We start from the raw sequence: 15610 nt of genomic DNA on the forward strand, positions 1-15610 counted from the left end.
ATTCCAGCCTTAAACCTTACTAAAGTCTTCTCTGTGTGTCAGCGACAAGGACAGCATCTAAATGCTCCACACAATAAACTCAACATCATTTCTCTCTTCCCCTTCGAGATCTTGATCGTCCTCCCCACATATAGGATATCTTAGCCAATCTGCCACTACACCGTTACTTCCGATCTTCTATTTCTCTCCATTTTTCTTTTTTACTTGGTCATTAAAATAGGGGTTGCTGAACGGTAGCGGTGCCGGCTGTTCATTTCATCAACTTTGAAGAAACCGTCTATCTACGCTTCAGCCTTTCCATCGGGTTCATTAGCTCTCTTAGATTCGTTCTGCGATTTTGTGCAGTCATTGTTGCCGGTAACGTGCGATACGCTTCGTGCCTCCCGCTACCCTCGTCGTCGTCGTCGTCGGACATAACGAGCTTTCCACGATCACTTGAAAACCACAAGATACCATTATTTTTAAGCGATTTTTTTTTTTGTATTTTCTTGATAGATACCGTATATGGTCATTTGACCCATTTTGTCGACATTAGGACCTTCTAATGACGTCGGAGCTTTACAGAAACCTGTGAGAGCTCTGACGTCATGATTACTTCTCGATCCTTTTGCGGTGATCTGCCATTTGTCCTTTTTGTCCCCGTAGCTTCTATGACATCATCACTGCCTCGACCGATCAGTACATTTTGGATCTGTAGACCGCATGGTTTTGACGTGACAGGAACACTAGTGCTATCGTAGTAAGAATATCCACGACGTCCAGCACAGGGCAAACGCTTCCGGGACACGGCCCGCAAATGCGCTGCGACAAGATCATCAAGTCCGTGCCAACACCTCTCGCGCCATAAAGGTCTCAACGTAACCCTCCCATAACGCAAACGCAGTTGCCGTATCGTCGCTTGTGCTGTCATTATCGGGTTAAATATTTCTCGAACCAACTCGTCGCACTCTTCGGATAAGCGGTTGTAATATTTGATTGTGCAGTCAACAACCCTTTCGCTCTCGTGCTAATTTCATGAAAGTCATTTTTCTTCTCGCTTTGTTTCTGCGTGTACAGTTTTGTTTTATCGTCTTAGAGAGTGGTACAATTTGAGTTACCCAGACAGAAACTTACCGCAACCTTGGGTCTGTCCGTCACTCAGCAGTAAGCCATAAATGCAGGCTCTATAACTTCCTGGCTAGCACGTACAGCCTTTATCAAAAATTTACAGTCGAGGGGGTCTACTTCTGAGCGATACTATGTGGCTCGTAATGCATACCCAGGTTTCCATACTTGCTCAAGGCAAGAAGGTTTTTCGTCCTACCCTCGCCAATGGCTCGGACTTCCTCGATTATTACAGAAGTCATATTATACGACCCAAAAGCAAACCCTCTGGGCTGTAAACTTTTGATAAAGGCTGCACGTAGTTTCTGAGAACGACTTGATACGGACTATCTCGGATAATGATGTTTCCATTTTGATTAAAGCACTGCAAAAGAAACGGGAATGAGTGAACGAACGAATGAGCAAAGCACTCATTGCAAGAGAAAATGTGACATCCGACCTCTGTTTCGTAGTTAGGAGGGATGGGGATTAATTGAAAGAACCACTTCATTATGGTTCTTCACATCATTCAGAGCTGCGCGTCGTAAGAAGTCGGCCCTGTTTATTATACTGCTCGAAGCAGACCGCTCTCAGTGCGATATGCCGCAATGGCGTGTTTTGTTGCGGCGCTTCATCTGGTGTACAAGGGTGGACATGTCGGTATGCGGTATATGCTGAATTTTCATGCACGTAATTAATGAACCGCACGTGGCCGAAATTTCCGGAGCCCTCCGGAGTTGTTTTAAGAGGTTAAACAGCATAAAACAAACGACACCATTCTTCTTCGTGAGTAACATGTGCAAGTCTACTTAAAAATTAGTAGGTCCGCTGCACCTTCTTATGCTTGGTGAAAAACCACCTGTGGAGTATAAGCGGAGTGTCCACGGCGTTTGCTATTACTCTGTTCAGACAGACCTCTCGCTGTTGAGTAAAGTTTTCCTTAAGATCAAACACTGGCGCTGGTGTTCATTCGGGTAACCTACGCCTGCTGCCTTCTCTTATTATGGTACGGACGTACGTAGCGCATGCACCACTGCTCTGGCAGAGGAGATTTCAGTTAAGCCCGCCCCCTTACGCGCCGGCTGCGTTTAGCCCCTCCGTGCCAGTGCGTCATGGTGTCAATTTAATTTGTATTTTCGTTTAAAGGACTTGCATTCACCTCAACCTCTTCTGGAAGTCGTTAGCCACCTCGTCATAACTGAAATTCGCACACAGAACAGGACAAAAGAACAGGACACAACACGAGCGCTATTGCCGTCTGGCGTTCTTTTGTAAGCGAAGAGATGCACAAGGAAAGGTACGCAAGCACTCATGTTATGTCCTCTTCTTTTGTGCTGCTCTGTGCACAAATTTCAGTTTTGTTGAAGTCTCTTAGACCTAGACAGCAATTTTCTATTTTCTATTCCGCAATATTGGCTGTGGCGGTCAATATGCGCTTGAGAGATCCCGCGACCCTGAAATTAATTTGGAGCAGCATTCACCTTTTTCGCTTCATTTATGGAGACGATATTAATTCATTTCGTGCTGCCCAGTCAGAGTAATTCGGGTGCGAAATGAAAAATTTACAGATAATTCATAAAGAAAATAAGCAAATGCTGGACTTTTTTTTTTTTTTTTCTGTGACGTTGGCTCCAGAGCACAATCGTAGAACGAAATCTGGAATCAGGGCGAAAAAAGAAATGTAATAACGAGAGAAAGTTCAGCAAGTTACGTTGTTTGATTTGTTCACTTTTCTTAACTTTCCTATAGGCAACAGAACCCTCCTTCCGTAGCTGTTATTGTTGTCGTTCCAGCCTATGAAATAGGCTGACTTCAGTTTTGTAGTGACTCAAAACAGAGTATAAGCGACGTAGCACTCTTTGCGCGTCACAGCCATCGTTAGCTTGGTAAAACCGAAACAGCATTAGAAAGAAATTGAATTGTAAAAAAAATTTACCTAATGTCCGTAAAGTATTATATCGCAATCCATGAATTATACTGTCAAACGTCACAAAGAAGAAAATATACAAGCAGGAATTATGTGCATATATTTCCTTAACGATCAAATCGTCGTGCTACGTTCGTTTGTGTTCGTGCTTCAAATTCATTGAGCCAAAACAAAAAGCCGCCATAACCACAATGAATGAAACTGACCGCACAGGAAGAGAGTTACCCTAGCATCCAAAAGCAGAGCCAGCCGTGGGAAACAGGAAGAGCCTAGCACTTCAACTTGAGCGGTCGTATAAACTCTAGTTGCGAACAGCTTGCAGTGCCTTTCTTTATAGCTAACTTCAATTCGGAGCTTTTTTGACTTGGCATTTTTGTTTCGTGTTGGATGCACAAAGCAAGGAGAGGTGTAACAGATCCCCTTCATCAAGGGAACCCGAGCTTTACGTACGTGAAGATGCAGCACCGCCACCTTACCCTGCCATCAGAGCTCAACCCACCCTCTCCTCCAGTAATTTTTTCACCCTCTCTATTTTTTGTCCGATGCGTTGTCATGGAAACCGGCCCCACATACGTGTTTCAGAGAGTCGTTCGCTTGAATCTCTCTTGACGTCATCGCCCTCCATTATTTCTGTTCTTCGGGTCGTTGTGTAGTTTTAACACTTGTTATTTTTTTTCTTCTTTTTTGCTTCCTTTGTTCCTCTTCGTTTCACAGAATCGCGAACTAAAAAAAAAAAATACGTTCATGTGTTTTTAGAAAGCCAATGGCTTACTGCCGATGCGGAGGCGCATTCTGATCGCCCGCTGCCTTTTTTTTTCTTTTTTTTTTTCAATGTTTTGTTCACGTCTGACAGCTTTGCTCTCTTTTTATATTTTAAAATGCCTATATCTTGACCGCTTTACTCGGTGCGTCGCGCCGATTTTCGGTTCGGCTCTTTTTTTTTTATTTTTATAAACAGTAAACTCAAGTGAAACATGCCCCAATTTCTTAGTGAAGGAAGGGGCTGAATGAAGCGAGACGTTGAAAAACAATTGTACTGAGAAGAAGTCGCGTCAACTTTATATGCTACCTGTTTTTATGGGCTTCAGCTTAGCTTCCGTTAATTGTAAACAATGCCCAAGCACGAACACAGGCCTTGGGTAGAAAATATATTCATAGATCAGGCTATCGGTGAAAATAGGCATTCTTTCTCCGCGCTAGACGCACTTTAGCGTATTCAAGGACAAACGAATATTTCTCAACTGCCCATATCTCATCGCCATAATTGTTCTGCTCCATCTGACGTTTAAATGGAGCAATGACCTGAAGAATGTTGGAATAGCCGGTTGCAAGATTATAAGTTCATATGTCTATTTCTTCGTTGGACCTCTTGGTTCCTTCATTTAGTTAGGCATTTGTTGGATATTAGTTTGGCTTGTTTTTGTAAGGTTTGAGGTCTCAAAGCGACTCAGGCTATGACATATTATAACAGCACGATTACGTCACGGTAAATTCAGTCTGATCGAATTGCATTGCACTAAAACTGATGTTTAGTTATACTCCTTTAACGCTATCGCGTTAAAAGTCCTGCTGTCGAGAAAGTGTGATGTATTGGCGTCATCGTTTTTAACGAAAAATCGCAGGCATGCCTCTGGCACATGGTCATCAGGAGGTGAATTGTGCAGGCACTGATTGGTTGGCGGCTTGTGTGGCGTCATGATACCACAAATACGCAGGAACTGCCATCTCGAGTTGCTCCTTTGAGATGAAAAACAAACCCTCCAAGACTCTTGGAGACATGCTACTATAGGGCACCGCACGCACGTCACTGGGCCTGGCTTTATACCTATATGGTGTGGTCTCGCACCTATTTTGGTAGCTTACAACTGTATTTTAATAAGGGTGTGGGAGATAATAGATGCATAAATTAAGTGTTCAGTGAGTAAGTTAGTGACAAACCACAGGCGCGCCGACGATTAACCGCAAAAGAAGCCGCTGACCGGAGTGATTAACGCGTCACACCCAAAAAAGGAGGAGCTTGTAAACGTCCTTACAAGTATTTTGTTTGAAATTCCTGCTTAATAGGGTTTCTAAGGTTGCAGTAACTCTAACATCGCGGAACTCTTCCGCTGCAGTTATATGCTCATCTTTAACTATGCCACGCGGACAGTAAAGCCATGGCTCGAACCTCTCATTAAAGAGGTGCCACTGTTAACGTTGTATTAACGTTGTATTAACGTTAACGTTGTAACGTTAACGTTCACTGTTAACGTTGAAGCATCACGCTGAAGCGTGGTGCTTCAGCGTGATGGCTGAGATCTGCTAGACGGATGCTATGCGATCACTTGTTACATATGTAACAGCCCGAACGGAAATGTTGAAGTGAGGTTTTCAAGTAAAATATGCATGAAATCAATTCCTTTAACAGAGCCTTGACACGCACGATGTGGCTAGTTTCCTATCGAGTAGTTAAACTCAATGAAAGATAAAAATCAACGAATCACAGGAAGAACGGTGTAGGTGACAAAAATCGGAGTACTTATAAATTAGAAAAAAACAGTTTTGTGACCCCGCCGCGGTGGTGCAGTAATTAAGATGCCCGACTACTGTTGTGTCGGAGTACCCGGGTTCGATCCCGACCGCCGGTAGCTGCGTTTCGATGGAGGCGAAACGGAGTGGCGCCCGTGTGCTGTGCGAAGTCAGTGCACATCAAACATCCCCAGGTGATCGAAATTTCCCGAGTCCTCCACTATGGCGTCTCTCATAGCCTGAGTCGCTTTGGGACTTTAAACACCGCAAACCAAAAACAGTTGTGTGCCTTGAGGTGTTAATTCACTACCTTGCACGCGTCCGTAGATTAGACGACTCCACATTGTCAAGAAATTTCATCAGCTGCCTACTGCTCTTCACTGTTATAATTTTCATATAGATCCGTTACTTGCTTAAACCGATGTCTCCCGTAAACTGAAAACTATGCATAAGCATCAGAGAAAAATATCATACCCTCCCCACCGCGACAGTTAAGAGCCAATTCAATTGCTGGGGTCAAAACGTAGTCCGCCTTGTACCCACCCTTTTTCGCCCATTTTACTACCCCTGGAGAAACCGGTTTCACTGGGCTGTTAAGGGGGGAAGTCATCAACACTTTCCTATGCTACGAAAGCCCAGCTCCAATATGGCAGCACCTTTCATCCCTTTGTAAAATCGTGTATACAGTGTAACAATATCGCGATAACATGGCAACACACGTTGCGGAAGTCGACTTTTACTTGAGTTTTAGTGTAACAGTTTCAACATTGAGCTCACAGCACATTTATCAGTTAGCATTATTAGAACCTTTATTTCGGTAGCGAACAGGAAAACGAGAGGGAAGGTCCTCGTCGCCACTTTCAAAGAAGATGAGGAGGAAAATAGATAGGGAGAAAAGGAAGTGGAAGGAGGAGTAAAAGATGACGGTCGCGAATCAGTGTCGCGTTAAGGGACAGAATGGAGAGGAAGAACGGCGTGTCATATGATGATTGGTTGACCGTATCCCGCCGCCCGCTTGCGCGCTTTGAGCGCGTCAGGGGCAGCAGCGGCTCTATCCACGGGGGACTAATGCGACAGCACAGTCTGCCTCAAAAAATTCGTGGAAAAAAAAAAGAAAAAAAGGGGACGCAAAAAAATTTTCGAGAGCACTGGGGAATCTACACTGCAGGAATTCGAAAGTAAGTGTTGCTGGTGCACACGGTGTATCACGTTTGCTCGCAATGTCAGCTAAGCGCACGTTATTATAATTGCGAATATCAGCACTGTCGTTATCACTATTTGCAACGTACTTGTCATCGCTACTATCATCCTCACGGTAGACAAGGAGAATTATGTGTGCGTCCCGACTCCGGGTGTGGGCAGTTGGTTAAAGCGCTCTGCTGGGGATCCAAGGAAAGGAGGTTCGATTTCCGGTGGAAACAGGATGTGTTTATTTATTCGATGACGTCACCAGGTGATGATGTCAAAATGTCGCGTTGTCCCGGGGAATCTCGCAAAGAAGTCTGATACTTCTCGCGGCCGGACGGGCAAGGTCATGGCCTCGAGTATGAGCCCTTAAAGGATTTCGCCTTAAAAGTTCCGCAAAAGGTGACCGCGGAAAGTGTGTACAAAAAGCGCATGTCTGTTTGCAACCTCAAAAGTGGGCCTCTGGACCCCGAAAATTGATTTTACCAAATTTTGTAATGTAACTCTGGCCAACTCACTGGTAAATTCCAGATTTAGAGGGATTGCCCTCAATATCTGGCATGCTTGCGCATTCTCACGCGGGGCAGGCTGCGTGCACGCTTGGAACTTTTTTTTTTTTCCTTTTTTTTACTGGGTTTAGCATTTCCAGGTCACAAATATGCCATAAATATTAAGTTGCTTTGGCGTCACTCCCGTCACCAATAAATCACCAACAGAATATACTAATGACGTCGCCAATCAATCACCAGTTTGGTAGCTATATCGATTTACTATGCAGGCAGCAATCTTCAATTCCTCAGACTTAGAAAATTTCACGCCGGAGGGAGGTGGTAACAGACCCCAATAAATCGAGAAACGTGACGAATAAGAGCTAATGCTGTTAAAATATGAAAATAGCTCGCGTGGCCTGAAACACTGAACCATGCCCGCCCTTTCGAAGCCGCCACCTCCTCTCTGCCCAGGCGTCGAGTGGCAGCGGCAGTGCGTCTCGCATTCTGGCCGCGTTTGAGTGTGATGGATGGCGCGTGTCCAATGCGGCCGATGGGCCTTCGAGCGTTGGCACGTGTGCCACCGAGCGATATGGCCGCCGCTGTCGCCACATCCCTCGCCGTACAGTTGTGCTGTCTGCATATACACATGGTACTTAGGGGCCGGCGCCTCCGGCGCAGATAGGCACGCTCTTTCAAGCGTGTACCCGGGCCGCTCTGTCTTAGGGCGCAGAAATTTGATCGTTCGCAGCTCGTGTAAACAAGCACCGGGGTGACGAAACGGAGTCGCGTGTATTTCTTTTGGACGGCTTTTGCGTACGCGACTAAGGGGACGGAGAAACAAAATAGGAAAAAAAAACTGGAAAGAAAAGACAAGAGAACGAACGAAGAACACAAAAAAAAGACCCAAAAAAAAAAGGGAGTGATGGCTGGTGAGGTCGAAGACCCTGTTCCCGCTGGCTCTATTTTATACTCGCCCTGGTGTTGCCTCTTCTTCTTCCATCGAGCGAAGTCAACGCTTTCGCGTGCGCTGCATACTGTAAATAGCTGGACGTGACAGTGTCTCCAAGCAAAGTTCGGTTTATTGAAGTTTTTTTTTTTTTTGCATTTTTGGCACTTTAAGATATAAATTATGTCTTTTAGTATATTTTCTTTTTAATCTCAACTGAGCCAACAGTTTTATTTTGATATGTTTGATTCCCACGCTGTGTGCATGCGCCACCGTGAATCGCGACTGTCTTCGACTGAACGCACTATATGTTTGTTTCCTCTCCGTGAGAACTATGCTTAGCTCATTCATTGTTTGCGCCCGCTTCTTTCAGGACTGAAAGTCTGGTTCAGACAAGTTGGGTTAATACTTATCTCCACTGTGCGACTCCAAGCATGCGAGAAGATGAAACACGAGCAATATAGACTAGCAGATACTGCCACCGATCCTTACTAAAAACAACAAAAACAAAACGTTCACAAATCTATGGGAAACCATCATCATTCATGAAAAACCGTCGTAATTATTTGTGTGTTGTCAAGCGATGATGACGTCCCTTATTACTGGGTGACTGAATAAAAGCAGCCAGTGCATGTCGTTCGGCTTTCTTGCCCCTTTATGTTCTTCCCGGTGTAGTAAAGATGGTATTTCTCTGTTGTACTTAATCAATCACAGTTTCCCTATCTGAGAACAGGAGAACAACGCTTTCTTGTTCCTCAAAATATATGTATGAAATCTTCGATTGCTCACAAGTTCTCTTTTTCCGAAAAAAAGGGGTGATTCAATTAGACCGTGCTGTAAAGGACGCTCTGCTTGCAGACGGCGCACTGGGACCAGATAAGGCAGCCTTTTTTGGTCCCAGGCTTTTCTCCTTTTTTTTTTTTTTCTCACTCGTCGTCAACAGTTCCCTCCACCGTAATGTAATTTTCGTCACGTCTTTAGCAAAACTAGTTCAAGTAGTCGTCGTCAGCGAACCATTTGTCAACTATGGCCGCGACGGCAATGGGGCGGAAAGGAAGCCATCTCGGAACCATATCAGACTAACGCATTCGTCTCCTTCCCCGGCCGGGTTTAGAAACTTGACAAATGTGTAGCTTTTCATCCTTTTTGCTTAAGAAGAGCAGATGATCACCACTAACCGCGCGCTCGCTAACGCTGTTTTTGTTACAGTTTTAGCGCTTTGGTCCCATACTTCCACGGAATGCATTCAGGCGAGCGACCTGTTTAATGAAAGTTTTGGTTCACTGTACCGCCTTTGCTGCAGTGTTGTTCACGGCGGGCGATTCCTCCACGAACGGCCGATTTGACTGCCATTTCTCACTGTCAAAAACGGAGTACTAACCAAATTTTGGAAGAATCCCCCAAAGCACTGCGAACGGTGCGAAAGTACACATAAAAACTGAATTTCATAGCTTGCAGGATCTCACCGTTAATGAACGGTATGTTCCTGAAGTGCACGAAATCGGGGTGCAATGGGGGTCTTTTTTCCTGTCATATTGGCAAGACGCCAGTTGCCGTCTAGACTAACCGTATTTTTTTTCTCCTTTCTTGTCTTTCTGCAGAGATCTGAGCCGAAACAACTTGACCTCTCTCGACGCAGCCGCATTCGCCGACTTTCTGGGACTTAAGGAACTGTGAGTACGCATACCTTTTCCCCTAGGTAGGGCACATCACTCTCTGTGCACAGACGTTTGTCCACTGGTCCCGACATACAGCGATGATGTGCAAAAATTTTAAGTGGTGGTCAGTTTCAGCCTATAAATGTAATCTGGATGATGTTCTCTTTCTACGTGGAGGGGAGGATGCCCCCTATAAAGGCGAGTAGTGTATATTAAGTGTGCATGATGCTCTCTAGATGAAGCACTGGGGATGTTCTTGGAAAGTGAGTGATGTCCTTCAGACATGCGGCCTACTGTATCTTAAAGGGTGCAGGAAGCCCTTTTGATACGTGTGAGATGCCCTCTTGAGAATTGGTTATGTTCTTCGGGTATGTGGAAGATGTCACTTTTAAGAATGCAGATGACGCCAAGTTTCTTGGGTGCAGCAGAATGTCCTCCTCGAAGCTTTGAACCGAAAACAGGCGGAGAGAGAGGATTTCACGCAATTTAAATTCATTCACTGGAGTCATCATATTTCATAATAAGACTACTATAGCCGCACACCTGCTCAAAGACGACGGAAAAAGAGACCAGACACCGCTCTTCGCCTGCCTTTGTGCATATGCGCTTTAGCCTTATTGTGTTATATCAATCATGGTCTATACGCCTGGAAGCTGGACGTCCCGCTCGTACCACTTTGACCAGTTACTTCAACTGCAGGTACCATTCGGCCTCCCCCGCTGTGATGTTACAATGTTGTGTCGCCTTTGGCTAGGAGTGGCGTTTACAAACGCCTATTACATTCTCATCGGAATGGCAGACTCTCCAGCTTGTGAGCAGTGCGGGTGTGTTGAAACAATTGCGCACATACTTTGTGGCTGCCCTCAGTTTGAGCGTGAGCGTGCCTTCCTGGCTGCTACACTCTGCCGCTTGGACTCTCGCCCTCTCACACTAGCTAATATGCTGGGCCCTTGGACGAAACCTTCATCAGAAAGGAAAGCAGTGAAGGCACTCCTCAAGTTTTTAAAGGACTCGGGATTGAGTTTAAGACTAAGTGTAAGCTCTCTACCTCGTTTTACTATAGATTTCTGGACATGTGACAGATTCCTTTCCTTCACGCTCTTTCTCTTATTTTCCTCCCTTTGTTCCCGTTCACACGTGTAAGGTAGCCGACTGGGCATCGCCTAGTTAACCTCCCTGCCTTAATATTCTGTTTCTCTCTCTCTCTCTCTCTCTCTCTCTCTCTCTCTCTCTCTCTCTCTCTCTCTCTCTCTCTCTCTCTCTGCCCAACAGTCTGTGATCTTGGGCATAATTCTTGCTTACCGGATGCGACCTCTTCCCCTCCCTCTCATCTCCTTGTTGTCTTTCCTCTGCCAGCGTTGCAGATGACTCAAACAATCCCGTCCGGCTTAAAAGGTCCCGGAAAGGAGATTCAGAATGTGGCCATCAGATGAGCGCATTCTGTATAGGAAACGCCTATGAGCGCAAATGCCGAGTGCAAATCCTCAAAAGTGAGCGAATAATTCCCAAGAGATTTTTAAAGATTCCCGCTTCAGCACCAAGCGACGACCCGTGGTGCTGGGCTTTCTCCTAAGTTCTCTCGCATTGCATCTTCTAGTCCGGGTGACGTAAGCAACGAAGACTACTACGGAGTGTTATCATTGGTCCTCCAGCGCCGCAGCGAATAAGGCAGAGTGCTCGAACGACACGGCAGCAGACCGCTGCGCGTCTCCCTTCTCCTCTCTCTTCTCTCTTATCTGCAGCCTATACTCCGCTTCATAAGCTGTTTGCAGCACTACGAAAGGTGAGGGCGATCTATGCAAATTATCATGATGCCCACTAGATAACATGCCTCCATGCTCCTGTCGCCGATGGTGGTAAAGGAGGTATAGGGACATAATCATGTTGTGCGCGTCATCCTGACTTACCTTTCGCAGTGCTGCGAACAGCTCGTGAAATGGAGTATAGCTGTTGCGTGGCTGCAAACGGCAAAGAAAAAAAGTAAACGGCCGAGCTGGGTTCGTTGGTGACGCTTTCGTTGGCTGGGAGCAGCACCGGTCTGTAGTCTGTGTGTTCCTCCTACTCAAGCCAGTGTATGAGTTAAGAGAGAAAACCCGAAGGCTGTTTGAAACGCCAATATTCCCAAACTGCATAAGCTTGATCGGAACACTACATAAGCTTGATCGGAACTCTTTGGGGGAGGATACATAATACAAGATTCAATACCCATCCGTATCATCGGCTTTTCTTACCTTCGTGCGCCCCTTTCAGTGACACTTTAAGTGCCTTATTTGTCGGTTATGTCAAGCTGTCCTCATTCCGGCTTCTTTCTGCGTTTTTTCTTCTTTATTTTTATTTTGCGTATTTAGAACGTTTTGTAAATGTCGCTCTAAAGCTTACAGAATCAGTTTTTACTAACATACCATGCTCTTGTGCATTCGTTGTGCACTGGTATACTGTTTCTCGACTACGTAAGAATCAAAGCCTGGAAGCGGGGTGGCTGTAATCATGGTTTGGGGCAAGCTTCAGGAAAACAGTGTGGTCTACTTGCTTGTTTTTTGTTGCTGATTTCGTAAGACGGGGGAAATCATTTATACGCGCGAATTACTATCAATATATAGCTGCAAGCCCAAGATCAATATTGTAAACAATTTCCGCGCCTGTACACTTCGTAACATCAACAGCTTACCCTGCCCATGCACACAGTTTCTTAAAACAGCTGATCAAATTTGACTAATCTTTTTTTTTTCTTTTTTTTTTCTTTGCTCTTAAATTTGTAGTTAGGCACTATACTGAGAGGGTATAGAGCGATGCCTATGAAAGTTCGGCCGCTTAACCAGCTACAAGGGTCACAAGATCGTTACTGAGCAATGTCGAAATACAACACCTGGATGCACCTGCAATGTCGCCACAAAGCACGTGAAGCCCTATTAAGAGCGCCCTACAGTATCACTATAAGAACTCCTAAGAGCAGAAAGCTTCCTGGGAACAAAAGGTCACGGCGTTAATTGCTCGCTCTTACGTATTGCGCGACCTTTTGAGCCATAGGTGTCCATTTTGGCGTTGCGGAGAGAAAAATGCGTCAAAACTCATGTAGAGCGTCCTGTATACAACTTATTCCTGAGCAGTTTCATCATTTCTTGACGTGATTGTTTGGTGTTAAACCCAGTGAGTTGCACCGAATTTCATCACAAGTGACGGTGCTGGCACGTTTACATTGAGTGTAACGCTGGTGTAGGTATTTATGCGGTGTGCCTAGGCGTTTAGCCCGATAGTTTCTAGTGAAATTATTCGAAGAAAAGCGCCTTTGCGTGAGGAGCAAAGTGGACGAAGAAAGGAGAGAAAAATCCAATTGGAGCCTTTGCAGATACTATCGACGAAGTATTTATTATAAGAAAGGTGCTCTCTGGGCTTTTAAGTCGTCTTTTTTGCCAGTCCTTCTTCGGGTTAAAAATGCAGTCCTAAGTACGTTTACCAAAAACTTATGCATTGGCTCTGTTGTGTAATGGCTGGCCTTTGCTTTCAAGCCCTGCAGCTTAATGAGGCTCCGTTCTTGTGCATGTGAGGGGCAGGACACGGGCAGGAAAGTTAAGATTGAAGATTTCAATGTGCCCGCACAGCTTCAGAAAAACAGGAACAAATGCCTCGGGCAGGGTTCGCCTATCGGTTCCATCGAAAGCCTCACTAAGCCTATCCTCGTATGCGAGCATTGAGATGAAAGGCATATATAGAGGTGTGAAATCCGCAAATCCCGGCTGGCCGGAACAAGACAAGTGCATTTGGTCAGTCACCCCAACCTCGAGGCGCTTCTGGCATTGACTTACTGCACGTGCTTGGGGCGCTTTATTTATTCACTTCCCGTCTCACTTGGTGCCCCCGCCTTCCATAGACCTTACGGGCCGAAAATAGGTGGCCAAGGAGATTAGTATTCCTCGGCCATTCCCTTCTCCGTGACCTTTCCTATTGTTCTTCTTCCAACCACAAGAGATGGGTGCACCAGAACCATGAGCTCAAGCCTGCATGCTCCTCTTCTGTTTATATTCGCTTTCCGGTGTTCTTGCTCTGGTACGCTCCATCTTACTGTCATCCCGCTTCCTGTTGATCTCGGGACGTGCAGTGTAGAGGCGTTACGGAGACGGAGAAGTGGCGCTGATAACGGATTTCCGAGCTCCCTTATCCTCCCCTATTTTTTTTTTTTTTCTGCGCCAAACCTCGTATCCTTCTCTCTGCTTTTTATTATTATTATTATCGTCTGCTGAACACGTTAGCTCATCGAGTCCTTTCCGACGGAAGCACAGTAACGGCAAGAAAGAGGAGAGGAAGAGAGGTGCGTGTGACCGCCATCTCCAGCATAGGCTTCGCGCGCCTGCTCCGGCTGCAGTCCCATTTGACACGTCGCAAACAATCGTTTGTCTCAATTTCCATCAGGTCGAGGACCTCCGAAGTCCTTGTCGATTCTGCAAGCGCTTCACCCCCCGTTTCCCCCTCCTTCCCCACCTTTTCCTTCACTACGTCCGGTAAGCTTCACTCGGCTGTACGTTATGTTGCTTAGCTCTCGCTCTGTGCGCGCCCTCTTTCTCCCGCCATCGATATATCTATGCGGCGGTTGCCTCATCGTTGTTGATTGTTTCCCCTCGGTGACGCTTCCATGCTTTGCGCGCTCGCTCTTCCTGAGCTAGCGACCAAGCCTGTAAATGAAGTGTGTTACGGACGAACGGGCGTGTGAGCATCGCTCTATGGACAAAAATAAGTAAATCAAAGCCGGGGGACAGCCAGAGGCGACGAAGGAAGGATGAGTTTTGGGAATCGCGGCGCATAATAGCTGCGAGCTTTCATCGCGCAATCAGTCTTGCTTAATAGCCTTCCTGCTGCCAAGAAGCTTGGGGCAGCGAAGGCTTTCTTTCTTCTATTTGTCTTTCTTGAACTTTCGTGCTCTTTTCTGTCTGTTTTTAACTGAAACCGACGAGGTTATAAATAACGAAGGAGTAGTGGCTAGATTTGACAAAACTTTGTTTTTTGGGGCCACGCGAATAGAACCGCGTCTTTTGTGCACTTTGCTCGTCATCTGTGCGGAAAGTTTGCGAACCGATCCTGCGCAGTAAACCGAACTTGGTATCTCTCTAACGTCGAAAAAGGTGTTGTTTGTTTCGTAGGGTTTAACGTCGCAAAGCGACTCGACTATGAGAGACGCCGTAGTAGGTGACTCGTGAAATTTCGACCACCTGAGATTCTTTAACGTGCACTGACATCGCACAGCATACGGGCGCCTTGCTTTTCTCCTCGATCCAAAAGTGGCCACCGAGGCCGGGATTCGATCCCGCATCCTTGAGCACAGTAGTCGAGCGCCGTAACAACTGCACTACTCCAGCGGGCCTAACGCCGAAAAAAAAAAAAATAATAAGATCGGATGATGTGGCGCTTTGTATCAGGCACCTAAGGATATAGAAGATAGCGTGCCAGTGTATGTATACCACTCAGTTTCTTAGATGGTCGTCATTTTTTCCATTATATAGTCGGACCTCTTTGATTCACTCAGACAACGCAAAACTAGCGTCCTCAAATGCGAAGCTGATCGCTGCGTTCACTCCCACCTTCCTCCCTTCCCTTACGGCGCGGTTCAGATGTCCACAGAGCAAGTGTGACAGATACTGCACCTGCCTTTCCCTTCCTGTGAACCAATTATTATTATTATTATTATTATTATTATTATTATTATTATTATTATTATTATTATTATTATTATTATTATTATTATTATCGTCATCATCATCATCATCATCGTCGTCGTCGTTGTCGTCGCTGCGTTCTAGCGTAACATTGTGAAACATGGTGC

General features: G+C 45.7%; 1 protein-coding gene across 1 annotated transcript in view; it reads left to right on the forward strand.

The window, feature by feature from the left end:
- rk (G-protein coupled receptor rickets) overlaps positions 1-15610 on the forward strand; it is a 162421-nt gene that overhangs the window by 112430 nt on the left and 34381 nt on the right. Inside the window, exon 2 of the mRNA XM_084599881.1 lies at positions 9742-9813. Coding sequence (XP_084456007.1) covers positions 9742-9813 — 72 coding nt within the window. The remainder of the gene's footprint in view (positions 1-9741; positions 9814-15610) is intronic.

Source organism: Amblyomma maculatum, chromosome 4, assembly GCF_055883805.1.
Source record: "Amblyomma maculatum isolate TAMU_Amacu chromosome 4, ASM5588380v1, whole genome shotgun sequence".
Lineage (NCBI taxonomy): Eukaryota > Metazoa > Arthropoda > Arachnida > Ixodida > Ixodidae > Amblyomma > Amblyomma maculatum.